Source organism: Mobula hypostoma, chromosome X1 (genome assembly GCF_963921235.1).
Source record: "Mobula hypostoma chromosome X1, sMobHyp1.1, whole genome shotgun sequence".
Classification (NCBI taxonomy): domain Eukaryota; kingdom Metazoa; phylum Chordata; class Chondrichthyes; order Myliobatiformes; family Myliobatidae; genus Mobula; species Mobula hypostoma.
Genome location: NC_086128.1, coordinates 18,552,356 through 18,576,596, shown reverse-complemented (window position 1 = coordinate 18,576,596; position 24,241 = coordinate 18,552,356). Strand labels below are relative to the sequence as shown.

The window sequence follows — 24,241 nt, the reverse complement described above, 5'->3', positions numbered from 1 at the left end:
TGGTCTCACTAGCATGTGGCATGGGTAGCAATCCTGAGACCACGACCCTTCCTCTTCTCCAGCCCTTTACCTCTTTCACCTATCACCTCCCAACTTCTTACTTCATCCTCCTTCCCCATCTACTCACCTTCCCTCTCACCTGGTCTCACCTAACCTCTACCCCCCCCCACCTTCTTATTCTAGCTTCTGTTCCCTTCCTTTCTAGTCCTGATGAAGGGTTTCAGCCCCAAAACATTGACTGTTTATTCCTGTACATTGATACTGCTGACTTGCTGGGTTCCTTCAGCAATTTGCATGTACTCCCCTTCTATCTGTCACTTGAACACCTCCCTTTGCTCCAAGACCAATTTATCCACAGTGACTATTTCCAGTCTGCTTTTCCTCTGTCACTTCTCATTCTAGTGAAATTATCCCCAATCCAGTTTATATTCCTATATTATCTCAATCTTTTTCCATAATGATGTTTATTTATTTGAGATACAGATTAAAATAGGCCCTTCAAGCCATGCCGCCCAGCAATGACCCAATTTAACCCTAGCCTAATCACAGGATGATATACAATGACCTATTAACCTACCAAATGGTACATCTTTGGACTGTGGGAGGAAACCAGAGCACCCAGAGCTAACCCTCGCAGTCATGGAGAGAATGTACAAACTCTTTACAGACAGTGGCTGAAATTGAACCTGGGTCGCTGGTACTGTAAAGTGTTGTCCTAACCACTATGCTGTCATGCCACACCAATGTGTAATGTGTAACTGAATTATTGTCACTGGCTCAGACATAATATCACACTGATTTTCCTTCCGTCTGAGCCCAGTTTCATTGCCTAAATCAAAATCCAGAAGTATTGTTTGCAAGACCTTAGATATCACTTTTGGAGGCAGCTGATTTTATAGAATATTTTTCTGGAAAGAAAAGGAATGATTTTGTATGCAAAATGGCAAAATAATGATTGCACGATAATTTGAACAATTAGTCAATATGTTATAGTAATAGTAAGGTTTGAAGGTTGGATTGTGGTGAATGCAATTGCTTCCTCATACGTCTTCCTTGGGAAGAGAAAGAGAAAGCATAGGGACATTGTAATGAGGTTGTTGGCTCACTGTTACTGACCAAGAAAATTTTTCCGCAGGGTGGCTTCACAACTGGGGTCCCGCACATCTACCATACACTAGACATCTGAAATCTATTCTACCAATTGCACACACACAAAAATACTTTTTTCCTCGTTAGGAAGTGACAGATCTGTCGACGTTGAATCTTCTCTCCTTGCCTGATATTTTATTAGGAGCCACTAAGCATCAATCAGAAGGGAAAACATTGACTGTTTTAGTTAAGGACACTTACAATATCTATAATGGTCTCAGACGAGATTAACTAATTCAATACAGAGCAAAATCAAACCCAATGTTTTCCTAACCTTCATGACTCAATAGAAAAATCCTACACAAGGTGGTTTTCAAAGAAAGTTTTGTGGACTAATTAGGCACTTAAAGGTCATTTCCTGGATATGGGAATTATTTTGTCGTGCTATCATTGCGAATTCTGCATTAGATTGAAACTACAGTAAGTCCCTGGAACATCCAACATCCAGTAAAGCAAGTAGAGTACAGGACTTTATAACCAAAACATTAGAGCTGTTGGATGCTGTACTTTAATTGTATATCTGTTTAGGCCTACGACTAGTACTTCATCCGGTTCAAGGTGATTGAAAAACTTGGCCATCACAGTAGCGTAGCGGTTAGTGTGACGTTAGTGCAGCTTGAGGTGTCGGAGTTCATTTACAACGTCATTTGCAAGGAGTCTGTACGTCTTCCCCTTGGGTTTTCCCCTGAGCTCTTCGGTTTCCTCCCACAGTCCAAAGATGTATCGGGTAGGTTAATGGTGATTGTAAATTGTCCTGTGATTAGGGTAGTATTAAATTGGGGTTTTCGGGGGGGGGGGGGTGTGCTTGAAGGGCCAATTCCATGCTGTTTCACTAAATAAAATATTTAAAAAATATGATCCATTAATTGGAGGCGAAGAGATTGATTTCTAGGCCAGGGAGGGGGGTGTTAAATTGGGTGGTTAATTTTGGGACATGCTGTGCCTATGTTGGTTAATTAATATAAAAACAGTGACTACACTATGGGAAATTTTGAGAGGTTTCATATAAATACAATATTTTTCTTAGCCTACAAAGTTAAATTACAACTTACAGCTGCTGACTTTATTGTATCTTCCCCTTTAAAACATTTTGGACTACTTTGATGCAGAATATTTGTAACTGCCAACATCATTCCAATAGTTAGCCTCTGCTACAGTAGGTACAATAATATGAAGAAAAGTTAACACTGAGTTTGAAAAATCACATGATCTGGACACCAATGTATATGGAATCTGTTTTATCAGACAGTAGTGCATCATGTTTATCAAGAGATTTTGAAGTAGATTTATTGAATACTTGTCTGTCTGCCTAAATTTCTATACTGCAGTCCCATGCACTTAAAGCAACTTAAATTCTTCACTTATTCCACCGACTCCAGACACCAAGAAGACACTTTGTGTGCCTGACATATGGATTGGCCTTGATGCAAGCCCTGTGTATGTAAGATGATTGTTGGCTGTGATTTTCCAGTCCACGTTGATTGTATGTTTGTAGAATGGGGCTTTATAAAATTCAGCCCAGTAGCCATATGTCTTATTGACCTCATTTTCCTCTGATCCCTGCATTTGGCTCTGGGCAAAAGTATTAAGATAGACCATATAACCTTACGACTATAAACCACAGAAACAGAATTTGGCCATTCAACCCATTGAGTCTGCTCCAACTTTTGATCATGGCTAATCTTTTTAAAGATCATTCTCCCATCCTCTCCCCATAACCCTTAATTCTCTTATCAGACAAGAACCTATCGGTATATGCCTTAAAATCACCCACTGAGTTGGCCTCCACAGCCCTTCATGGCAACAAATTCCATAGAATTACCATCTTCTGGTTGAAGAAATTCCTTCTCATCTCATTTCTAAAGGGACGTCCTTTTTATTTTGAGGTTGTGTCATTGGATCCCAGACTTTGGATGCTTTTATGTCCACTCTATCCAAGTCTTTCTGTATCTGGTGGGTTTCAAGTCTTTTGGGTGATGGTGAAGCTTTAAGGTAAAATCTTTAATTAGAAGCACTGGAAAATACAGAAGGAGATTCTGTTAATAAATTTAATTGTATTATTGAAAAGTACACATTTAAAGAAAAAGTGGCAGAAAGTCTCCCCTAGCAATTTCAGGCACATTGCCAGGTGATTGGCATTGCATGCACCTTAACTGAACTTTGGGAGGTTATTTTATCATGTGCATAGGTAGGAAGAGAATCTCATGCTTAGAAAATCGATCAGTTAGGACCTTTGGCAAGAATATTTTCCAATATTAGAATTGCCCTACTCTAAACTTTCAGTGTAAAAGCAGATTCTGCACTTACTGGAAACTTCATGATCTGTTCCTTCACTCACTGTAATCTTACTGCTCTTTCCAACTCTATTCCACATTAATTGTCTACTGAAAATAGGGACAACAAGGGTAATAGCAGACCTTCGATACAAGAGTATAAATAACTGTAATGGTATGGTTTTACAGGTAAATCAATACAGCTAGTCCATTCAGTTCTGACAAATGGGTAATTGGATCCATCTTTTGATAACCTGGTAAGTCATATTGATTGACTAGTCTTTGAAGATCTAGTTCACAATGTACGTTGTTGCCTTTCAGGCCTATTGAAGATGCATTGGACTCCAGAGCATGCTCAGGGACCAGAGCAATACCTCGATATCTCATTCACAATGTCTTCTCTAGCTCATAAACCAGAAGAGAACCATCTCATACAGCAGCATCCCCGGTACGAGTGGGCAAATGATGACTTTTCTGCACTGACAGCCTCTAATTTGCTCAAGAAATATGCAGAGAAGTACTCTGGGACTGTGAACTCTTCATTCGAGAGGCCAGAGCAAAATCCTTACATAGATGCTCCACTTGGACCAATTAATGAACAAAAGAATGAAAACGAATCCTGGCAAATGTCCTTTCGTGAACAGGGGTCATTTTCTGCAAGTTCGATAGATGACGGTCTTACAGGCAGTAAAGCAAGAGTTGATTCTATCCTGCCACCAGGAAGTGGCAGCGTAGACATCGGACGTTCCTCTATGGTGACCAACAGTCTTTCTGAACCTTGCTATCCAAGTAATACAAGTGGTCCTACTTCTGCCTCGTGCATTCAATCCTGCCTTGTGCCAATTGGAACATCTCAGGAAGGTTACACTGCAACTTATTTAACCTCAGACCACTGTAGCCAAGCTACATCTGCAGTTCCTTCCTCTCTTACTTCATCTTTAAGTAGTTCAAGTCTTCTGCAGCCAGTACATTCCATGTCCACTATAATGCCCTCTTATAATTCAACTTTCACTGGACTAAACTCAATCTACAACTACCCCTCAAACCATTACCCTTCTCAGTTGAGCTCTGGTCCTGGTTACTCAGGAGTACATCATCCGCCCTTAGGTATTCCAGCTCCTATTCGTCTTCCTTCCTCATCCCGACATTCCATAGACCCAAGATATGCCTACCAGAGCCACAGTTTGCCCAAGGATTCTTTATCTCCTGTTACCAATGGCTCAAGCAGTGCTTTAAAGAGAAAAACGTTTGATACAAACCTGAGAGAGGATGAGGGTCTGAATAGGTACAGTTATAGACAGCAAAGGACTGCTTTAGGTTTGTATCAGATGCCAAATGATGTGGCACTTGGTGAGTGTCAAGACAATCACTTTCGTAGAAATGGTGACACGTTGCCTGTAGAATTCAAAACGAGGAAGCAACATATTGTGAATGACCTTATCGATAAGTACAGTGACCATGGAAAGAAAAGAATGATGTCGCCACATTATAATAGTGAACAGCTTCCGCTTCAGTCAAGCTCATCCGAAGCTCTTGTGAAGCTCACTTCTGCATTATTGGACAGCGAAGTGGTGGATGAGCAAGACCGCATGCTTAACCCCCAGATGCAGGCTCAGAGAGTCGAGACAGTTACCGCGAGCAGTCAATTGGAGGAGCAATTGAAAAGCATGGATTCTCAACTCCTAAGCTTAGTAACCAATGAAATCGTGGATTCGAGTCCTCCTGTACAGTGGGGTGATATTGCTGGACTGGATACTGCAAAGGCACTGATTGAACAACAGATATTGTGGCCCTTGTTGAGGCCAGAAGCGTACAATGGTGCAAATAGGGCACCAAAAAGCATTTTGCTGTTTGGACCTCGTGGAGGAGGCAAAACAATGCTCACAAGATGCATTGCCACTCACTTAGGGGCAACTTTCCTGAAGGTCAGTGGTTCTTCCTTCATCTCTAAGTGGAAGGGAGATGGAGAGATGATCTTACAGGCCATGTTTCTTGTAGCTCGGTCTCGTCAACCATCTGTCATCTTTATCAATGAACTTGATGTCATGCTCTCTAACCCTGTGGATGAAGAAAGCATCCACCTTAACTCTATTAAAGCCAAATTACTGTCTCATGTAGAAGGTGTGCTGAACTCAAACAGTGACCATATTATAGTCATTGGAGGTACTAGGCACCCAGATGATATTGAGGAGACCATTCACAGGTACTTTATAAAGCGTCTTTATATCTCTCCACCAGATAGCATTGCAAGGCACCAAATTTTAATCTATACCTTGTCCCAACAAGACCATTGCCTAAGCGATGGGGAAATTAGCTCAATTGTTCAGAATACAGAAGGATATTCAGGGAGCGATCTCATGCAGCTCTGTCAGGAAGCAGCTTCTGAGCAAGATGGCCAGCAGAAAGCTGCCACCTATAAAGACTTTGAAAATGCATTTTGCAAAGTCCGCCCCAGCATTTCCCAAAAGGATCTGAAGTTGTACACAGAATGGAGCAAGTTGTTTGGGACTTGCGTCTGACAGAAAAGATTTGGAAGTTTAAGAGGTTGGGAGATGGCATAAACCTGACATTAATTTCCATTATATCACTGAAGACAAATTCTAAGCAAATCAATTGGTGGTATTTCTATGGAGTAAAACATTTCTGAAGTTATTGGTTGCTAAGTAAGCACTCATATGTTTCTTACTCAAAAAAATAACTTTTTAGATGATCCCAATCAACTAATTTACCAAGGGCAGTCAGTTTCTCTGTATTTTTTCCATATTTATTTCTGCTGTTGTATTTTATTAGTGTTTCTGCTCCAGCTGGAGTGAAGAGAAGGATTTTTTTCTTGCTTTTAATGTTGTGTTGTTTCAAAATAATTTTTCTCCAGCTACTCTGGAAAGCTGTGATTATTGAACAACAGATATCATGAACTCTCTGGGACAGGTTCAATACAAGTTAGCTGTAAGCTGATAGAAACAACCAAGGACCACGTAGTCTTGATTTCTTGCTATGATAGCAGTAAGGCTGTTTTGATTGGCATTGGTGTCTCTCGTCTAGAACGGTGGAGAAAACATCTGTTTTTACTATTCAGAGATCCTTGCTGGCAAGTGCAAGTCTTTGGATAGTTATTGAGGATGGGCTCAGTTATAATACTTACCATGAGTGAATGAGGAACCAGCGTTCATTACCAACATGAAGGTGCCTGCTTGGATAAATTATTTGAGATTACCTGTAGAATTAGATGAAGAGTAACTGTGATCGGAATCATGTTTATTATCAATGATACATGTCGTGACATTTGTTGTTTTGTGGCAGCAGTAAAATGCAAGACAAAAAAAATTGTGTGTAACCTACTCACCTGGGCTCATACCCGAACTTTGCTCTTCAGCTAATTCTGCTAACAGACACATGACTCAGCTGTGAGAAGGCCACCTTTCATAAGAAATATATGTCTAAGGTCGGCCCACGACAGTTAAACCACTCTAAATATGCACATAAACATTGGAGCTCATTTCGGTATTAGCTGGGTGTACGGCTTTACTCATGGCACTGAAATCACATCAACCACAGGCAGAATTTCCCTTCTTGGAATCCTCCACCTTGTGAAGCACTCCTGGCAATAGGGTCTCCCCTTCAGATGGGATCCTCCAGGTGTCTTTGCTGGTGCTCTTCTCTCCACACCTTGCCCCAAAAGACCCCAAACCAGATGACTGTCCTTCAGAAAATTCTTCTCACCCAGCCCTCTAGAACCTTCTCTCATATCTCACAATCCTGTTGGACAACATGGCTTCTTATCTTTAGCCAAAGCCAAAATCTCTTACCAGCAGGACCCACTGCTTTTACAGAGGATTGCTTAAAATAAAATCTCACAGCATAGCAATAAAAATCTTGACCATGGTATTACAAGTACAAAGGTAGAATAGTGAGGTAGTGTTCATGGATCATTCAGATATCTGATGGCAGAGGGAAGAAGCTGTTGAGGGTGCATCTTCAGGCTCCTGTACCCTTCCCTGTTGGTTGTAATCAGAAGAGTGCAGGTCCTGGGTGGTGAGGGTCCTTGTGATGGATGCCACCGTCTTGAGGCACTGCCTTATGAAGATGTCCTGGACAGTGAGGAGGCTTGTACCCATGATGATGCTGGTTGCGTCTATAACCCTCTGGGGCCTTTTTTGATCCTGTGCATTGGAGACTCTATACCAAGCAGTGATACAACCAGTCTGAATGTTAGAATGCTCTCTACATTATATTCAAAGAAATTTGCTGGAGTTTTTGGTGAAATATCAAAAGAGAATTGAAAAAATGAAATACAAAGTCTGTTCAGTCAGGACCTTGGCTCAAGGCTTTAATAAATGATTGGACATGAACATTTATGCAATGTAGTAGTGTGAAGAATACTTCCTGTAAAAGGGGCAAATATCACATGACAATTTTAGATATTTCTAACTTAAAAGACTTAGTAAAGAAACATTAATTAATAGATATTTACTTAATTCAAGTTCTATTGGTATTTGAACTTGAATGCATTCAAGCCTTTTTGGTACAATGACAAAATCTTGTATAATTATAACCTGTAGATGGACTGATGTTTGTTCTTTCCTCTCCTTCAGCGTATCAGGAAATGTCAAGCCTTCTATACACAAAAGCAGAGCAGCAGAGATGACTTAGCAGTGAATAACTCTAATAATAGACTGCAAAATAACAAGCCATGAAGGGCCACTGAACAAGAGAGAACAAAAACAAACACAACGGGCAACAAGGTAAACTTTAGGCAGGGAGAGTGAAATCTAGGACAACTGGTTGAGGCTGGCTCTGGGCTGACGACTTGATCTGAAGTGGGATGTAAACTGGGTTCATTTTGACGTTTTTGTTGATAGAGTTCTGTGTGGAGAACAAAGCCTCTAAGAATTCTCAGGCTTGTCGTTGACGAGCTTGGCCTAGGATAGTGACGTTGGTCCAGTGGAATTGATGTGCTTCATTGTCACAATGTATAGATATAAGGGAAAGTTGATCATGACGGTTTACTGCCAGTTGGTGTTCAGTCAGTCAGTGGGTGCCGTCCCAAATCCGTGGTTGGCGGCTACGCACCTCCATCTTCTTCGATCTTGCGCTCTTTTTCTGGCCTCAGCATAACCCAACCCAGTCCATTGCCTCACATTATCGTACTAAGTGGTTCGCTGCCTTCCTCTTTCCCTCTTTCCTTCTATCATTCCTTCCAATAACAATTTCTGCAGTCCACCACCTCTTAACAAGTGCCCGGCATACTCCAGCTTCCTTTTCCGCACATTCTTCAGCAACTCCTTTTCTCTCCTCGCTCTCTTCAACACTTCCATATTACTGACCTTCATTACCCATCTAATTTTCTGCTTTCTCCTTAAACACCACATCTCAAATGCCTCCAGTCGTCATTGCGCTTCCTTGCATAAGGTCCACGATTCGACTCCATACAACAGACTGCTCCAGGTGTAGCATTTCCAAATTCTACAACGCAACCCAAAGTCCAACCTTTTGCCTCACAGCACGTCACTCAGGCTCCAGAACGTTGATCTTGCAATCTCAATTCTTCGTATCTGTAAGATGACATGGACATAGAATGTTTGAACAATGTATCAAGCGGGGAAGTTTGATAATGCAATTCTTGAGATATCTCGAATGAAGCTGGATATTATGGGAGAAGCTGGAACAGTTGACAAGAATGATTTTGCGATGATATACTCTGGAGGAGAGAGCCATGCCAATGGCATTGGAATTATTATGAAGAAGAAAATCTATAATGCAATAGATGGGTTTTGGCCCATATCTGATAGACTCATAATGGTAAAATTAAAAAGAAAGCCTTTCGATGTTACGATAGTCCAAATGTATGCACCAACAAGTGAGCATGAGGATGAAGAGGTGGAATGGTTTTATGAGGACGTAGAATCTGCTTTAAAAAATGCAAGGAGCTCTGATGTACTTTTTCGTTATGGGAGATCTGAATGCTAGAGTAGGCAACGTGAAATACAAGGATATCATTGGTCAGTATGGCTTAGATGAGAGAAATGAAAGGGGGAAGATTTATACAATTTTGTGAACAGCTATATATAATAATTTTCCTTAATATATAGATGAACCAACAGATTCTTAGGCATATCAGGATCCTTAGCCTTGATTAAACCATGTAACCCAAGATCAACTGAAGTCATTGGAAAAGAACAAGGTGGGGTTACTGAGAATGTGACAGTGGGACATATTGCATAATCCAACACACCCATGTTCCTAGTGTGATAGGAACCCAGCCAGCCAAAACTAAAAACACTTTTGTCATGTTCCCAACAGTCCTCCAACACACCTTTAACAGGATGATCATTTTTTTGCCCCCTCAAGTTAATCCAGTAAGTTAACATCAACTTCAACCTCCGTAATTGTAAGGGCAATTGCCCCATTTCAACCAGTAAAGCCAAAACAAGGGATGACCTAATTGCACCACAACTCAATCTTAAAGCCTGTGTTTGTATCACATGCAAACATTTTAAAGTTGAAAATGAAGCTGATCCATAAGCCACACAACCATAATCAAGAACAGATCTAATTAAACAAATATAAATGGTAAAAGATTTTCATGTAGCACTCCAAGGATACCCACATGTACAGCTGTGAATATTTATTGCTCCTTTACATTTATCAATTACCTTACTGATACGGTGCTTCCATGTCAGTTTATTATCCATCCACATGCCAAGAAATTTTACCATTGACACTTCAAGAGGTTGACCATACAATTTCAAATCAAGTGCAGGTCTATTAATCCTCTTTGTAAAACACATAACTTCAGTTTCAGCTACTGAAACCTGAAATCCCCATCAATTTGCCCACTGTTTGATCTTATTAATCGCATCCTAGATACAATAAAATTGAAATTCCTACCTCTAATCCATAAAGCTCTATCATCATCATAGCTTGTCACACCAGACAGCCAGCCACTCTAGTGCTGTTTGGTTGACGCTGAGCAGGTCAGTGTCAGCTAAATCAGGTGAGAGTGGGCAGTTGCGCAGAACGTGTTCAATGTTCTGCACCCTTTCGCCACACTCACAGGATTTACTGGTCTTTAAATCCTACTTCAGCATATTGTCTCCCATCCTACAAACTCCCGCTCTCGCTCTGTTGAAAGTGCACCACTTCCGTCTGTCAAGCAGTGTCCCGTCTGGCAACATTTCTGTGGGGTCTTGCACTGTATTGTTTGGTGGGGTTCTGGCTTCTGTTTGTTGCCAGAGGTCAATCCTGTATGTTTGGGGGATGTTCCGTGCGGTAGTCCCTCCACTGTAGCAAAGCCTTTCCTCTACTTTAGACGGTTGGAAACTGGCACATGATGATGTAGTGGGTGTTGTGTAATTTTTGTTATAGTGTGTCTTCAGATCTCTGGGGGAGCAATGCCTGCTAGTCTGTAAATGATGTTAGTGGATGTGGGACGCAGTGTGTCCGTGATTATTCAGCAGACTTCGTTAAGTAAGGGTCTATTTTCTTATGGGCTGATCTGCCCCACACAGGTGCACAGTATTCTGCAGGTGCATAGCAGAGTGCTAGGGCAGTTGATTTAAGTGTGTGAGCATTAGCTCCACATTTCGTGCCTGTTAATTTTTTCAAGAGGGAATTGCGAGAGCCAACTTTCCCTCGGAATTTTTGGATGTGGGTGGCAAATGAGAGCGTCCTATTCAGTGTCACGCCCAGGTAAACTGGATTCGGATGGTGTTCGAGCTCCTTCCCACACCAGAAGATCTTGAGTTTCCAAGCTGCTTCTCGATTCCTCAGGTGAAATGTACACACTTAAGTTTTTGATGGATTTAGGTTCAGAGACCATTTTTCATAATACTGCTTCATTGCTTCGAGGACTGCTGTAAGTCGTACTTCAACTTCTTGGAAGGTGTTTACCATTGTGTTACATCACCTTTCCTTTTAATAACACTTTTTAATCGTTTTGGAACTGAGGATACTAATTGTAGTAGATTTGCAATTGGATATTTTGTCCATTCTTGCTTGATATAAGACTTCAGCTGCACAACAGTCCGTGGTCTCCGTTGTCTGATTCTCCTCTTCATGATGCATCATACATTTTCAATAGGAGATAGATCTGGACTGGCAGCAGGCCAGTCAAGCACACGCACTCTGTGTCTACAAAGCCACGCTGTTGTAGCCCGTGCAGAATGTGGTCTGGCATTGTCCTGCTGAAATAAGCATGGACATCCCGGGAAGAGACGTCGCCTTGATGGCAACATATGTCTCTCTAAAATCCTAATATACTCCTCAGAGTCAATGGTACCTTCACATACATGCAACTCACCCATGCCGTGGGCACTGATGCACCCCCATACCATCACAGATGCTGGCTTTTGCACCTTTCGCTGATAACAATCTGGATGGTCGTTTTCATCTTTGGCACGGAGAACTCGACGCCCGTTTTTTCCGAAAACTAGCTGAAATGTGGACTCATCTGACTACAGCACACGGTTCCACAGTCTTTCGGTCCATCTGAGATGAGCTCGGGCCCAGAGAACTCGCCGGCGTTTCTGCATAGAGTTGATGTATGGATTCCTCCTTGCGTAATACAGTTTCAAGTTGCATTTCTGGATGCAGCGACGGACTGTGTTGAGTGACAATGGTTTTCCGATGTACTCCCGAGCCCAGGTGGCTATAATTGTCACAGTAGCATGACGGTTTCTTAGGCAGTGCCGCCTGAGGGCTCGAAGATCACGCACATTCAACAGTGGTTTCCGACCTTGCCCTTTACTCACTGAGATGTCTCTGAATTCTCTGAATCTTTTCACAATATTATGTACTGTAGATGTTGAAAGACCTAAATTCTCTGCAATCTTGCATTGAGAAATGTTCCTTTTGAACTGACTAACAATTCTCTCACGAATTTTGGCACAAAGGGGTGAGCCATGACCCAGCCTTGCTTGCAAAGACTGAGCCTTTGATGGACGCTACTTTTATACCCAGTCATGATACCTCACCTGCTACCAATTAGCCTGCTTAATGTGGAGTCTTCCAAACCGGTGTTACTTGAATATTCTGTGCACTTTTCAATCTTATTTTAACTCTGTCCCAACTTTTGGTGAGTGTGTTGCAGCCATCAATTTCTAAATTTGTGTATATTTACAAAATACAATTAAGTTGGTCAGTAAAACTATTGAAAATCTTTTCTTTGACTCTTGTCAGTTAAATAAAGGTTCATGTGAATTAACATATCACAGATTTTTGTTTTTATTGCATTTTGGAAAATATCCCATCTTTTCTGGAAATGGGGTTTGTAAGTTTTGCTTTTTCCATGTAAGTTTCACATCAAATAACAAACCAAGGAACTGAATTACCTTCACCTGCTCTAATTTTTGTTCATATAATTTCACGGAAACTGATTTGTGATTTTTTTGAGAAACATATCACTTGGACTTACTCGTAGACAATTTGAAACCCCATTTATTTGCCCACTCCTCCACTTTATTTATTGCATCTTGCATTTTCCTTTGTATATAAATTAAATTTTTCCCCTCACCCACAAAGCCCCAACATCTGCATATAAGGATTTCCCCACACTATGTTCAACTTGGACAAATAATGTCATTTATCATTATCGTAAATAGTAATGGACTGCAGACACTACCTTGTGTTCCGTTTTCAACCAAATATGTCCTGGAGTACTCTGCTTCCACCTTGACTTGAATTGTTCGACCAAAAAGAAAGTCTAGAACCCAGGTATATAATTTTCCTTCCACCCCTAATTCTTTCAATTTAATTAACACTCCCTCTTCCCAGAGCATATCATATGCCTTTTCTATGTTGAAGAATACCGCCAGGACCATTTCTTTATTTGTTTCAGCCTTCCTAATTTCAGATTCCAAGCTAAGTATTGAATCTACTGTAGTTCTTCCTTTATGAAAACCGCTTTGGTGGGGAGAAATAAGACTTTTTTCTAGAAATTATATTAGCCTATCAGTTATTATTCGTTCCATAAGTTTACCTAGCTGTGAGGTTAATGCAATTGGTCTATAGTTTATTGGGTCTGATGAATCTTTACCAGGTTTTAAGGTATGTTATATAGGACTAGATGTTAATATCCCTTATCTGCATTCCTGAGACCTGCTGCCTGGACTCTGTGGGGTGGCCAAGTGAGTGGTGGCATCTTCGGGGTTATCAAGTGGGTGCCCTCTTCCCTCAGTGTTTCGCTGATAGGCCCACGACACCTCTGGAGGGTTCAGCAGTGAATCCCGGCGTCCCGGGCTCACCCCCTAGATGCCTTTCACTCACTTGGGGGCCCAGATGGAATCCTTTCTCTTCATCCAGAGCCACTGACTACCCTTTTCAGCAGCTCTGGAGAGGGCTTTGACTGCTTGGTGGTGTGTCTTCCCTCACACTCCCAACTCCCGGAGTAGCCTTGATGTTGATGTGGCTACAAATCCTCTGCGGCCTACTTCGACCGGTCCGACCCTTGCTTTCCAGCCACGTTGTTGTGCATCGGCTGCAAGTTCAGCATACCTCAGCTTCTTGCACTCGTAGGCCTCCTCCGCTGCATCCTCCCAGGGCACGGTAAGCTCGATGATGTAAACGAGATGGAGTGAGGCCGACCTCAGCACAAGGTCTGGTCTGAGGTTGGTTTCCATGGTTTCAGTTGGGAAGCAGAGCCTCTGGTCTAAGTCTTCCACCATATTCCAATCACGTGCCTCACCTAGCCGCCCGGTGTCTGGTCTCGATGTATCGAGTCTGGCTTGACTCTCACCTTCCCGGACAAATGCTGTTAACGGCCAGCGGGATAAGGGGGGAGGGAAAGTGTTGACGCTCATCCGCCGACTTTCCAGCACTGCTGCAAGACACCGTAGCACCTGGTTCTGCTGCCAGGTGTATCGGCCTTGAGTAAGGCTGGTCTTGCAGCCCACCAGAATGTGTTTTAGTGTTGCTGAAGTCAGGCAGAGGGAGCACGTGGGGTCCTCTCCATACCACTGGCTGAGATTCATGGGAGAAGGCAAGACATCATAGGCTGCCCTGATGGTGAAGCTCGCTCTGAGTGTCCCCATCTCCCACAGCTCTTTCCAGGAGATCTTTCGTTTCTCCACTCCCTCCCATCTCATCCATTGCCCTTGCCTTGCCTGAGCGACGGCCTTTCTGCACCTTGCCGCCTCCTCCTGCTGATGTATCTCCTGTGTCACGAGCCTACGTCTCTGAGACGGAGCAGCCTTGTTCCAGGCTGGTGTACTGCCCCCAAGGCCAAGACCGCTCCTCCCTTGCTGCACTCGGCCCACGATGTCCCTGTGCTCGAGAGCCGCCTTTGCCTGCTCGGTTGCTTCTGATGGAGTCCATTTCCTCCCAGTATCCAGGATGTGGGCAGCTTGTGCTCAAGGTCACTGACGGCATCCTTCCTGAGCTGATATTGGAACAATAACAGAATGTTGCTATGCAGTTGGTATTTTACCTATTTCCCATATTCTATTAGACAGTCTCTGTAGAACTAGAAGTGCACTTTTTGATAAGTGCTTCAGCATTATACCCCATACTTGATCCTTCCCAGAAGTTGGCCACGCATTCATAATGGCTGTTTCTATTTCTGTTATGCTGATAGGTGTATCCGGCACTTGTGACGTTGCTCTTTTGTCCATAATTCCTGAATTTTGCTTAAGTCTCTCCTCCCTTTGCTGTATAGCCTCGACCGTCAAATTCTCCAAGCTATGTATGTTAACAAAAGTTTTTGCCAATATTGCTGCTTTTTCTACATTGTTAATTGCCATTTTGTCCTTACTTTTTAGCACAGGAATCTCCTTACTACTTCTTATACCATTCATTTTCCTTATCATGCCCCATATTTCAGACAGTTGAGTTTCTCTTCCAATTTTGTTACAATACTGTCTCCAAAATGCTCACTTTGCTTGCCTGATTGTTTTCCGAACTTTGCTTGTGCTCTTTTATATTGTATTAATGTTTCTACCGAATGTTGTCTTTTTAACACTTTAAATGCTTTATTTCTTACTTTTATACTGCTACAACATTCACAATTCCACCATGGAACACTTTTCCTCTACCTTTACTTATCGGAATTGTTTCTTCTGCCGAATTTATAATTGCTGTGACCAATTTATCATTCATTTCTTCTATATCAAATATATTTTCATCTAAAATCCTTATGCATCTTACTTTTTTGAAATATCTCCCAATCTGCCTTATTTAGTTTCCACCTTGACACTCTAGGTCCTTTATTTTGTTCTATTTTAATCTGAATCCTTGTGAGTAGGAGATAGTGATCACTTTCTACTGTATTTTGTTTTAATACGTTCCAAGTACTGATTCCTGCTAATTCTCTACTTACAAATGTTAAGTCTATTGCGATTTCTGTGTTTTGGGATATATTATATCTTGTACCTTCTCCATTACTTATACATACCAATTTTTCGTCATCTATAAATTCTTCTATCGCTAATCCATTTTCATCCACATTTTTACATCCCCATCGTGTACTGTGTCCATTGAAATCCCCACATCATATTATTTTCCCTTTCATCCCACCACCCACTGTGTTTAATGTATCTCTGCTTAATCGTCTGCATGGATTATAATTATTTATTATTACCAAGATTTCTCTGCCTATCCAAATTTTGATTATTATTGATTCATATTTCTGCCCTATGTTGACTATATTATACCTCATCCCACTGGCTATAAATATTGCTACTCCTCCATCATTGCCATTGCTTCTATCCCTCCTAATAGCTGTATATCCTTGTAAAACAAAATCTAATTGTGGTTTCAACCATGTTTCTTGTATACATAAAATCTGAGGTTTTTCCTTAAGTTCTGATACATATTTCTTAAATTCTTGACCATTTGTGATAAGACTCCTTGCATTCCATTGCATAGTATATACTGCCATTAAAATCCCACCTCCCATGCCTGTGAACTGTTTGATCCTCCATTCAGCATTTCTTTGACTACTTCCCACCTAAGCCCTGTAATACCAAGATATTTTTCTGCAGACTTGACTATAATTTTAATTTTTTGGTTCTTTTGTTTGTTTGCACTAAACAGTTAATTGCATCTACCATAAATAGTATGAAATCCTTTCTACTCATTAGTGTATCCTTATTTATCATATTACAGCCCTCACAATTCACCGGTTTATTATTCCCTGTACTTGTTTGCTTGATAGCCTTCTCCTTTTCAGCAAATCCTTTCATTGCCTCTGCATAACTGATTCCTTGAGTTACTTTTACATATTGTATCTCAGCTGCCTTCTTGCTATAAATGCATCCTCGATAAGCTGCGCTGTGTTCCTCAGCACAATTGCAGCGTTTCAGCCTAGCTCCCACCTCACATTTCCCATTTTCATGTTCTCCAGCGCATCTCCCACATCTGTTTCCCTCTGCAGACCGCCACAATATGCCCGAATTTCTGACGTTTAAAGCTTAAAGGCAGTGGTATATATATTCTGATCTCAATACACATATACCCTAAATAAATTTTAGTTGGCAATCTCTCTTCATCAAAGTTAATCATAACCGATAAACTATCACACTTTTTTCCATTTCTTGTAACTTTCAAACGTTTGGCCTCAATAATTTTTGCTCCTTTTATGTTCTGTTTAATCTCATCCATAGTAACTTTGTTGGTATCCCCAAAATAACTCCTCTAGTCCACTTTCTATTGTCGAGTATTGAGCATTGTACTTTTTTTGCCGTCTATTTTATTTAATCTTATCACTTTGCTATCCCGACAAATCACTAAAAGCGATCCATTTCGTAATACCTTTGCTCTTTTGACCTCGCCTACGAGTTTGTTGATTATCTTCGTCACATGAATCGGGTTCCAATCACCGAAAGACGCCCCGTCTTCGCTCAGTTTTATAATTGCTTTAATCTCATCTTCTTTCCATTGTTTTGCTATCCTATTTTGATCATTCCCTGACTCCTCAGTGTTTGAAATCTCATACCTGTTTTCTTTTCTTACTCTTTCCACTCCATTCCTCTTTCCCGCCAACCTCCATCTCTAACTCACTTCCCGAACCGTCACTTCCTCCTGCCATCCTCCGTCCATTCACAATCTTGTTGTTTAGCCAACCGCCGTTTCTTCAAAAGCCTGAACAGTATTCCCGCAGGACCACTCCCAGTGGTTCAAGCCACCCGGTCCAAACCAAAAATGGTGCATTAACTCAGCCTGCCAGAAATCACCGCCCCGGCTCACTGGTGCAATCTTCTTCTTCTATTTCCGGCAGCTTAGACACACCTAGGTGTATTACTGGCCTCCACAGGATGTATAATTATAGAATTTCAAGAAAATCAAATTCTCGAATATAAGCTAGTGGCATGTATAAATTGAATAATAAACTCTTCAATCAGATGGTGGTTTTCTTGGTGGCCAAGCAAGGATTTAATAGAAAAAAAAATGCATTTAAGCCAGATAGCCTCTTGAACCATATGCGTCTTTCAATTTTGTGTCGATTACAGCTCAGCAAAACATGCTGGACTGTCTCTGGACTACCACAGTCACATAATCCAGTACGATGTTTTCCTATTATCTTTAAATAATGGTTTAGCCTACAATGCCCCAACCCAAGTCCTGTTAATTTCACCATATGTCTACGATTTAAAAAGGTAACAGTCTGAGACGTTTTTAACTAGTGGGTGACTAGAAAAATAATGCCTGCCCCATAATTCATTTTTCCAATCCTCCTGCCACTTCTTCTCTATACCTTTTTTAATCCTACTACTCAATTCTGCTCTGCCTAGGGGAACTCTAATTTCTACTTGCCTGCTCTGTAAGGAAGATTTTGAAATGCCATTCACAATTTCATTTCCCTCCACCACAGCATGCCCTGGTATCCATGTAAATCTGACTTCACAACCCATCTTCCCTACTAAAAACAAAACTAAAAATCTCAATAACTATGTCAGGACGAACTTTTGATTTACTCCCTTTTATAGACTATAAGGCAGCAGCAGGATCCAAACAGATGATAACCCTCCGTGGTCGAGAGTCTTCTGTCCACCATAAGGCCCAGAGGATTGCTAATAATTCTGTTGCAAAGACAGAAACACCATCTGAAACCCGGTGACCAATCTTATCTCCAAGTTGAGACACATACATCCCAAATCCTGCCCTACTGCTCCCTGGGTTCACTGAGCCATCAGTAAAAATCTTCAGATAACATCCCCATTTATTATTTAAATATTCATTTGTGATCAACGCTGATGAAATTGCTCTGCTTCCTTGAAGCTGAAAAAGGAGGAATAGGTCTACGTCTGGTTCTGGCAAAAGCCAAAAAGGGACGGATGGCAAGCAAATTTGGCCAACTATGTCTTCCTTGGTCAGTTTCAATTTCACAGCCCAGTTATTAACCAAATCTAAAAATGGGTATCTTTTAATTTTACTTTGGCGCTCCGACTTCCCCTGTGAAAGACATTTTAAATGGACAGCTGAGATTGAAGCCATTTAGTTTTGCCCAATACTACAGACCCAACTGAACTCGTCTTAAATGTAGAGGCACTTCTCCCATCTCCACACATAATGCCGGAACTGATGTTGTTCTAAAAGCTCCACAACGGAGTCTAAGTGCTTTGGACTGCACAGTGTCTAGTTTTCCAAGCACTGCCGTAGCAGTGGAACCATAAGCAATACAACAATAATCTATAACTGATCTAATCATAGCTAGCTATATTAAGTACATAGTTTCCCACCCTGCTCCCCAGTGGCATCCAGCAATACTTCTCATTACATTTCAAACTTTCTCACACTTTCCAATTGTTTTATCTATATGAACCCTCCAAGTAAATCTTTCATCAAACCAGACACCTAAAAACTTGAATACCTTGACTTTTTCCTAATGGAGAATCATATAGACACAATTCACAATCAGGAATCTTTCTTCTAAAGCCAAAAATCATATATTTGGACTTAGAAGCAGAAATCCTGAAACCCCATTTATTTGCCCAGTTTTCAACTGATCTTAAAGCCTTTTGTACCTGCTTTAACATATACTTGACGTTTCTTCCTCTTTTCCAGATTGCACCACCATCTGCAAACAACGATTTGCCAAATCCTGTCCCTACCTGATCAAAGATATAATTTATCATGACATTAAAAAGAACTGGACTAATGACACTTCCTTGAGGGGTACTGGTGCAATCATTATCTTCTCCGTCTTGTTTTATGGCGGTTGGCACTCAGCTTAATGGTGCATTACCGCCACCTTCTGCTTCGGAGTGTGCAATAGACTTACATTCTAAATCTCTTCACCCAATCATACATACACACATGTACCCTAACCTACACTTTATCCTCCCATCTTTGGCCATCCTAGTACCCTATTCCTGCTTATCCATCATAACCTATAAAAAAACCTCTGTATCCCTTAAGAAATCTAAAAATACCCTGACCTGTGCTCTCTCACCCATGCCCAGCAACCCTTTTAATGTGAATTCCTGCACCCCCAATTCCCTTAGTTTAATTCTCATCATCTCTCTCTGTATCCCATACTTCCTGCAACTCAGATCTACATGTTCTACTGACTCCTCGTCCTGACATTCCTCACACAATCCTGTCTGGTGTTTCCCGATCATTTTCAATGTTTTGTTTAATGCACAGTATCCCAGCCTTAACCTAGTCCACACAGTCTTCTCTCTTCTGTATCCGCTACCTCCCCTAGTACCTGCAACACCTTTTTGTATTTGATATAAATGCCTCCCTTTCCCCTCCTTGTCCCATCTTTCTTGCCACATTTGGTTGATTTTTTTTCCCAGATTACATACTGCTTTACTGATACTAATGTGCATTTCCACATTTTCTTTCTTTAACGCCCTCTTTGCCAACTCATCCACCCTCTCATTCCCCTTCACCCCTACATGTGCTGGAACCCATAGAAATTTTACCTGACCTCCCTGATTTGCAATTCTTGTGACTGACTGAAGGACTTCATAAAGTACATCTTGCCGACTGTTTGTGTGAAAAGACCTTAAACTTGCTAGAACTGAGGATGAATCTGAGCATATCAACACTTTGACTTGTCTAGCTTTCTCCACCTATTGCAACGCAGCCAACACTGCCAGCATCTCCACTGTATACACCCCTAACTTATTAGATGTTCTGCTGATTCCAATTTCTTTTGCTGGTATAACCACCCCAAACCCTGTTACTCCTGTTTTAGGATCATCCATATAAATCTGAGTATAATCACCGTACTTTTCCATCACATGACAGTTAAATGCAGTTACCAAATCAATTTTATATTTTCCTTTCCTTTTTATCTCTAACAAATGCCAGTCTATATCAGGCCATACAATCTTCCATGGAGCTACAGCCAGATAAACTACTGAAGGACTTATCCTCAGATCAAATACTCCACATTCTTTAGCAATATCATTCCCTACCCGACTAAAGTTATCCCTCTGAAACCTCCCATTTTCCCAGCACTCCTGCAACACTCCTTTAGTAGGGTGAGAATCATTGTGTCCCTGCAAGTTAGCCCAGTAGTTTGCCATCAATTGCATCCTTCTTAGTTCCAAAGGCATTACTCCCATTTCTACCTGTAGGGCTGATGCTGGTGATGTTTTAAAAACCCCAATGCACACTCTCAAGGCCTGAGCCTGAATCACATCCAGTTTCCTTATAAGAGACCTAGCTGCTGATCCATATGCTATATTTCCATAGTCCAACACAGATCTTACTAAAGCCACGTACATTCTCTTCAACGCCGAACAACTTGCTCCCCATTCCCTACCAGTCAAACATCTCATCACATTTATTACTTTTTTACATTTCTCCTCAACTTTCCTGATATGGTTTGCCCATGTTAAGCGGAATCAAATAAAACTTCCAGAAATTTAAATGATCCAACCCTTTCTAATTCAATCCCATACATCCTTAACTTCTTCCCTACCTCAATTCTTTTCCTGGTGAAAAATACAGTTTGAGTTTTTTTTGCTGAAAATCTACATCCCCAATCGTAACCCCACTCCACCACTTCATCAATTGCTCTCATCCATTCCATTACCTTACATATGTTTGATGTTAATGCTATTGGTCTGTAGCTAGTGGGTTTTGACGGATCCTTGCCAGGTTTCCTTATTGGAATTACTACTGCTTCTTTCCATGCACTTGGTAATCTTCCCTCCTCGCACACGGTTATAAAAATGCAGCAACTTCAAGAGCGCTCCTTCTCCTAGAATTTTTAGCATAACAGAGCATATCAGATCTTTCCCTGAGGAGGTTGGTCTCGATCTCTTTATTGCTCTCACCATTTCTGCCAATGTAAATGGATCATCAATTATATCATCAGTTTCTTCCCTCCTGTTTAAACACACGTGGGTGTTTGACTCATTGTTCTTTCCCTTCTCCTTGTCCAGACAAATTTTCTGAACTGTATCTGTACAAACGACTTGGCCATGATCTCAGCCTTATCCCTACTGGAGACTGCTGTTTCCTCCTCAGATATCATTACTGGATATTCCCATTCCGTTCCATTTCCTCCCATCCTCTTAATCATTCCCCATACCTCTCCCACAGGTGTTGTTCTTCCTATTTTGTTGCAAAAACTCCTCCAACTGGCCCTTTTAGCTTGACATATAGTTCTTCTCACCACTGCCTGTGCTTTCTTATATTGAACCAAATGCTGCATATTATGGGTTCTTTTAACTAGCCTGAATGCTCTATTTCTGTTTTTTTACAGGATGACAACATTCCTCTGTCCACCACGGTACCAGTTTTCTATTCATCCTATTTTTACTCCTAGGTATAGACCCTTCTGCTGCCATAACAATTGCTGAAGGCACCTGACTGTTTAATTCATCTACATTTCCAGAAAGGTCAATCCTTGTCAATGCTTCTTCACTCAACTTCTGGAACTTTACTGGTGCAATCTTCTTCCTTGAGTTTTACGGCAGTTGGCATCCACACTGTTGCATTACTGCCATTTTCAGGATTTATTGTCCCTCATTGTCCATTTTAAAGCCGTCTTTCCAGTCCCATCGCCCTTAAAAAACTAAACAACCATTTCCTCCCTGATCACTCTCCCCACATTCCAATAAACCTCTAACACTGTTCTCTACCAGTTCTATTTTGCGTAATTGTCATAACATTTGTTGCCTTTCCTGTGCAAATTTCCGGCATGAAATAAGGATAAGCTCTACTGTTTCAGTCTCCTGACATAGATCGCAAAAACCTGTTGGATGTTTATTTATGATGGCCAGAGTGCCATTAAGGTTGCTGTGCCCAATTCTCAGTCTACTTATAATTACTTGTTCCTTCCGCTTTACTCCCCTACTTCTTCCCATATCTACTCTGTTCTGAATTGAATGTAAATGTCTTCCTTTTATTGCTCTATCCCAATGCTGCTGCCACTGATGATTTATCCTTCTCCACACTATGCTCTTCCCCTCTGATTTTGATAGTTTAATATTGACCTCTATAGATCCTTTTTTGACTGCTGCTTTTGCCAGCCTATCTGCTGTCTCATTTCCCATAATACCTGAATGTGCTGGAACCCACATGAATGTGATATTTTTGCCTTGTCTAGCCAGTCTTGAATTTTCAAACAGGATTTCCTAAAGCAGATCCTGGTGACCTCTAGCCATACCCACCTTAATGCTTGCAAGGGTCGATACAGAATCGCTACACATCACAATATTATACAATCAACCTGCTCACTCCATTCTAGTGCTAACAATATGGCAAACATTTCAACTGCACATACACTCAAGCAATCAGGTGTTCTCTTGCTAATTTCCACTCGATAACTTGGCACAACAATTGCAGACCCTGTTGCACCTGTTTCTGGATCCTTTGATCCATCCGTAAAAATCTGTACGTCTTTATATTTACATTTCCTATAACTGTGATATTCACTGAGTATATCAGCCATCTTATTACTGTGTTTAATCTTAAGCAATTCCAAATCTACAGAGGGATTTTCTAATGCCCAGAAAGGTCTGACAGACCACACTACACTTGGACAAAACTCTTTATCGTATACACCCATATCTTTTGCTGTTTGCTCTCCTGTCCAGCCAAAACTTTCTTTTTGTGTCCTCTCCTTCTCCCAGCATGTCTGCAACACTTTTTGTAGGATGGCTATCACCATGTCCCCTTAAATTAATCCAGTAATTAGCCTCCAGCTGTTTACACCGCAGCCCCAATGGCATTTCATTTGCCTCAACTTGGAGTGCACACACTGGGGAAGTTCTAACCGCTCCCAAGCACACCCTTAGAGCCCGAGCTTGCACAATATCCAGTTCTGCCAGCACAGATTTTATGGTGCAATCTGGCAAAAACACAGGACTAAAATACACTGAGCAATAAACAGAGAGGCAGATGATAGGTGGAGCACAATGAGACACAGGTGGCAGCAATACGGGTAATAATGGGAAACAGGTGAGAGGTGGAGTACTCAGTAATACAGGGGCCTGAGTAGAGCAAGGGTGGGACAGGAGCACACAGGGCATGAAAACAAATAAGAGCACATGGCAATACAAAACCACAGACTGATGGCTAGGAGGAAAACACGCAAAAGGACAGAGTTCAACTGGAGGTACTGACAGTAACCCCCCCCCCACCCAAGTCTAGGAACGCCTCCTGGCGCCACAGCAGGTGGAACTGGGTGCTGGCGATGAAAGTCCCTGATGAGAGAGGGGTCCAGGATGTTATGGGTGGGGACTCAGCACCTCTCCTCAGGACCGTAGCCCTCCCAGTCCACAAGGTACTGGAGGCCATGGTCCCGGCGACGAATGTCCAGCAGTTGACGCACCATGAAGGCCTCTGACCCATCGATGGGCTGTGGGGGAGGGGGGGGTTTGGGGACAGGATACAGGGAGTGGCTCATGAAAGGCTTGACA

At 41.6% G+C, this 24,241-nt stretch overlaps 1 protein-coding gene across 1 annotated transcript; it reads left to right on the top strand.

The window, feature by feature from the left end:
- The first annotated feature begins 3,754 nt into the window (after positions 1 to 3,754).
- Positions 3,755 to 24,149, top strand: LOC134340491 (fidgetin-like). Its single transcript, XM_063037802.1, has 2 exons — positions 3,755 to 5,347; positions 8,015 to 24,149. The coding sequence occupies exons 1-2, from the start codon at positions 3,755 to 3,757 to the stop codon at positions 8,114 to 8,116; spliced, it is 1,695 nt and encodes a 564-aa protein (XP_062893872.1). The 3' UTR covers positions 8,117 to 24,149.
- Positions 24,150 to 24,241: the final 92 nt, after the last annotated feature.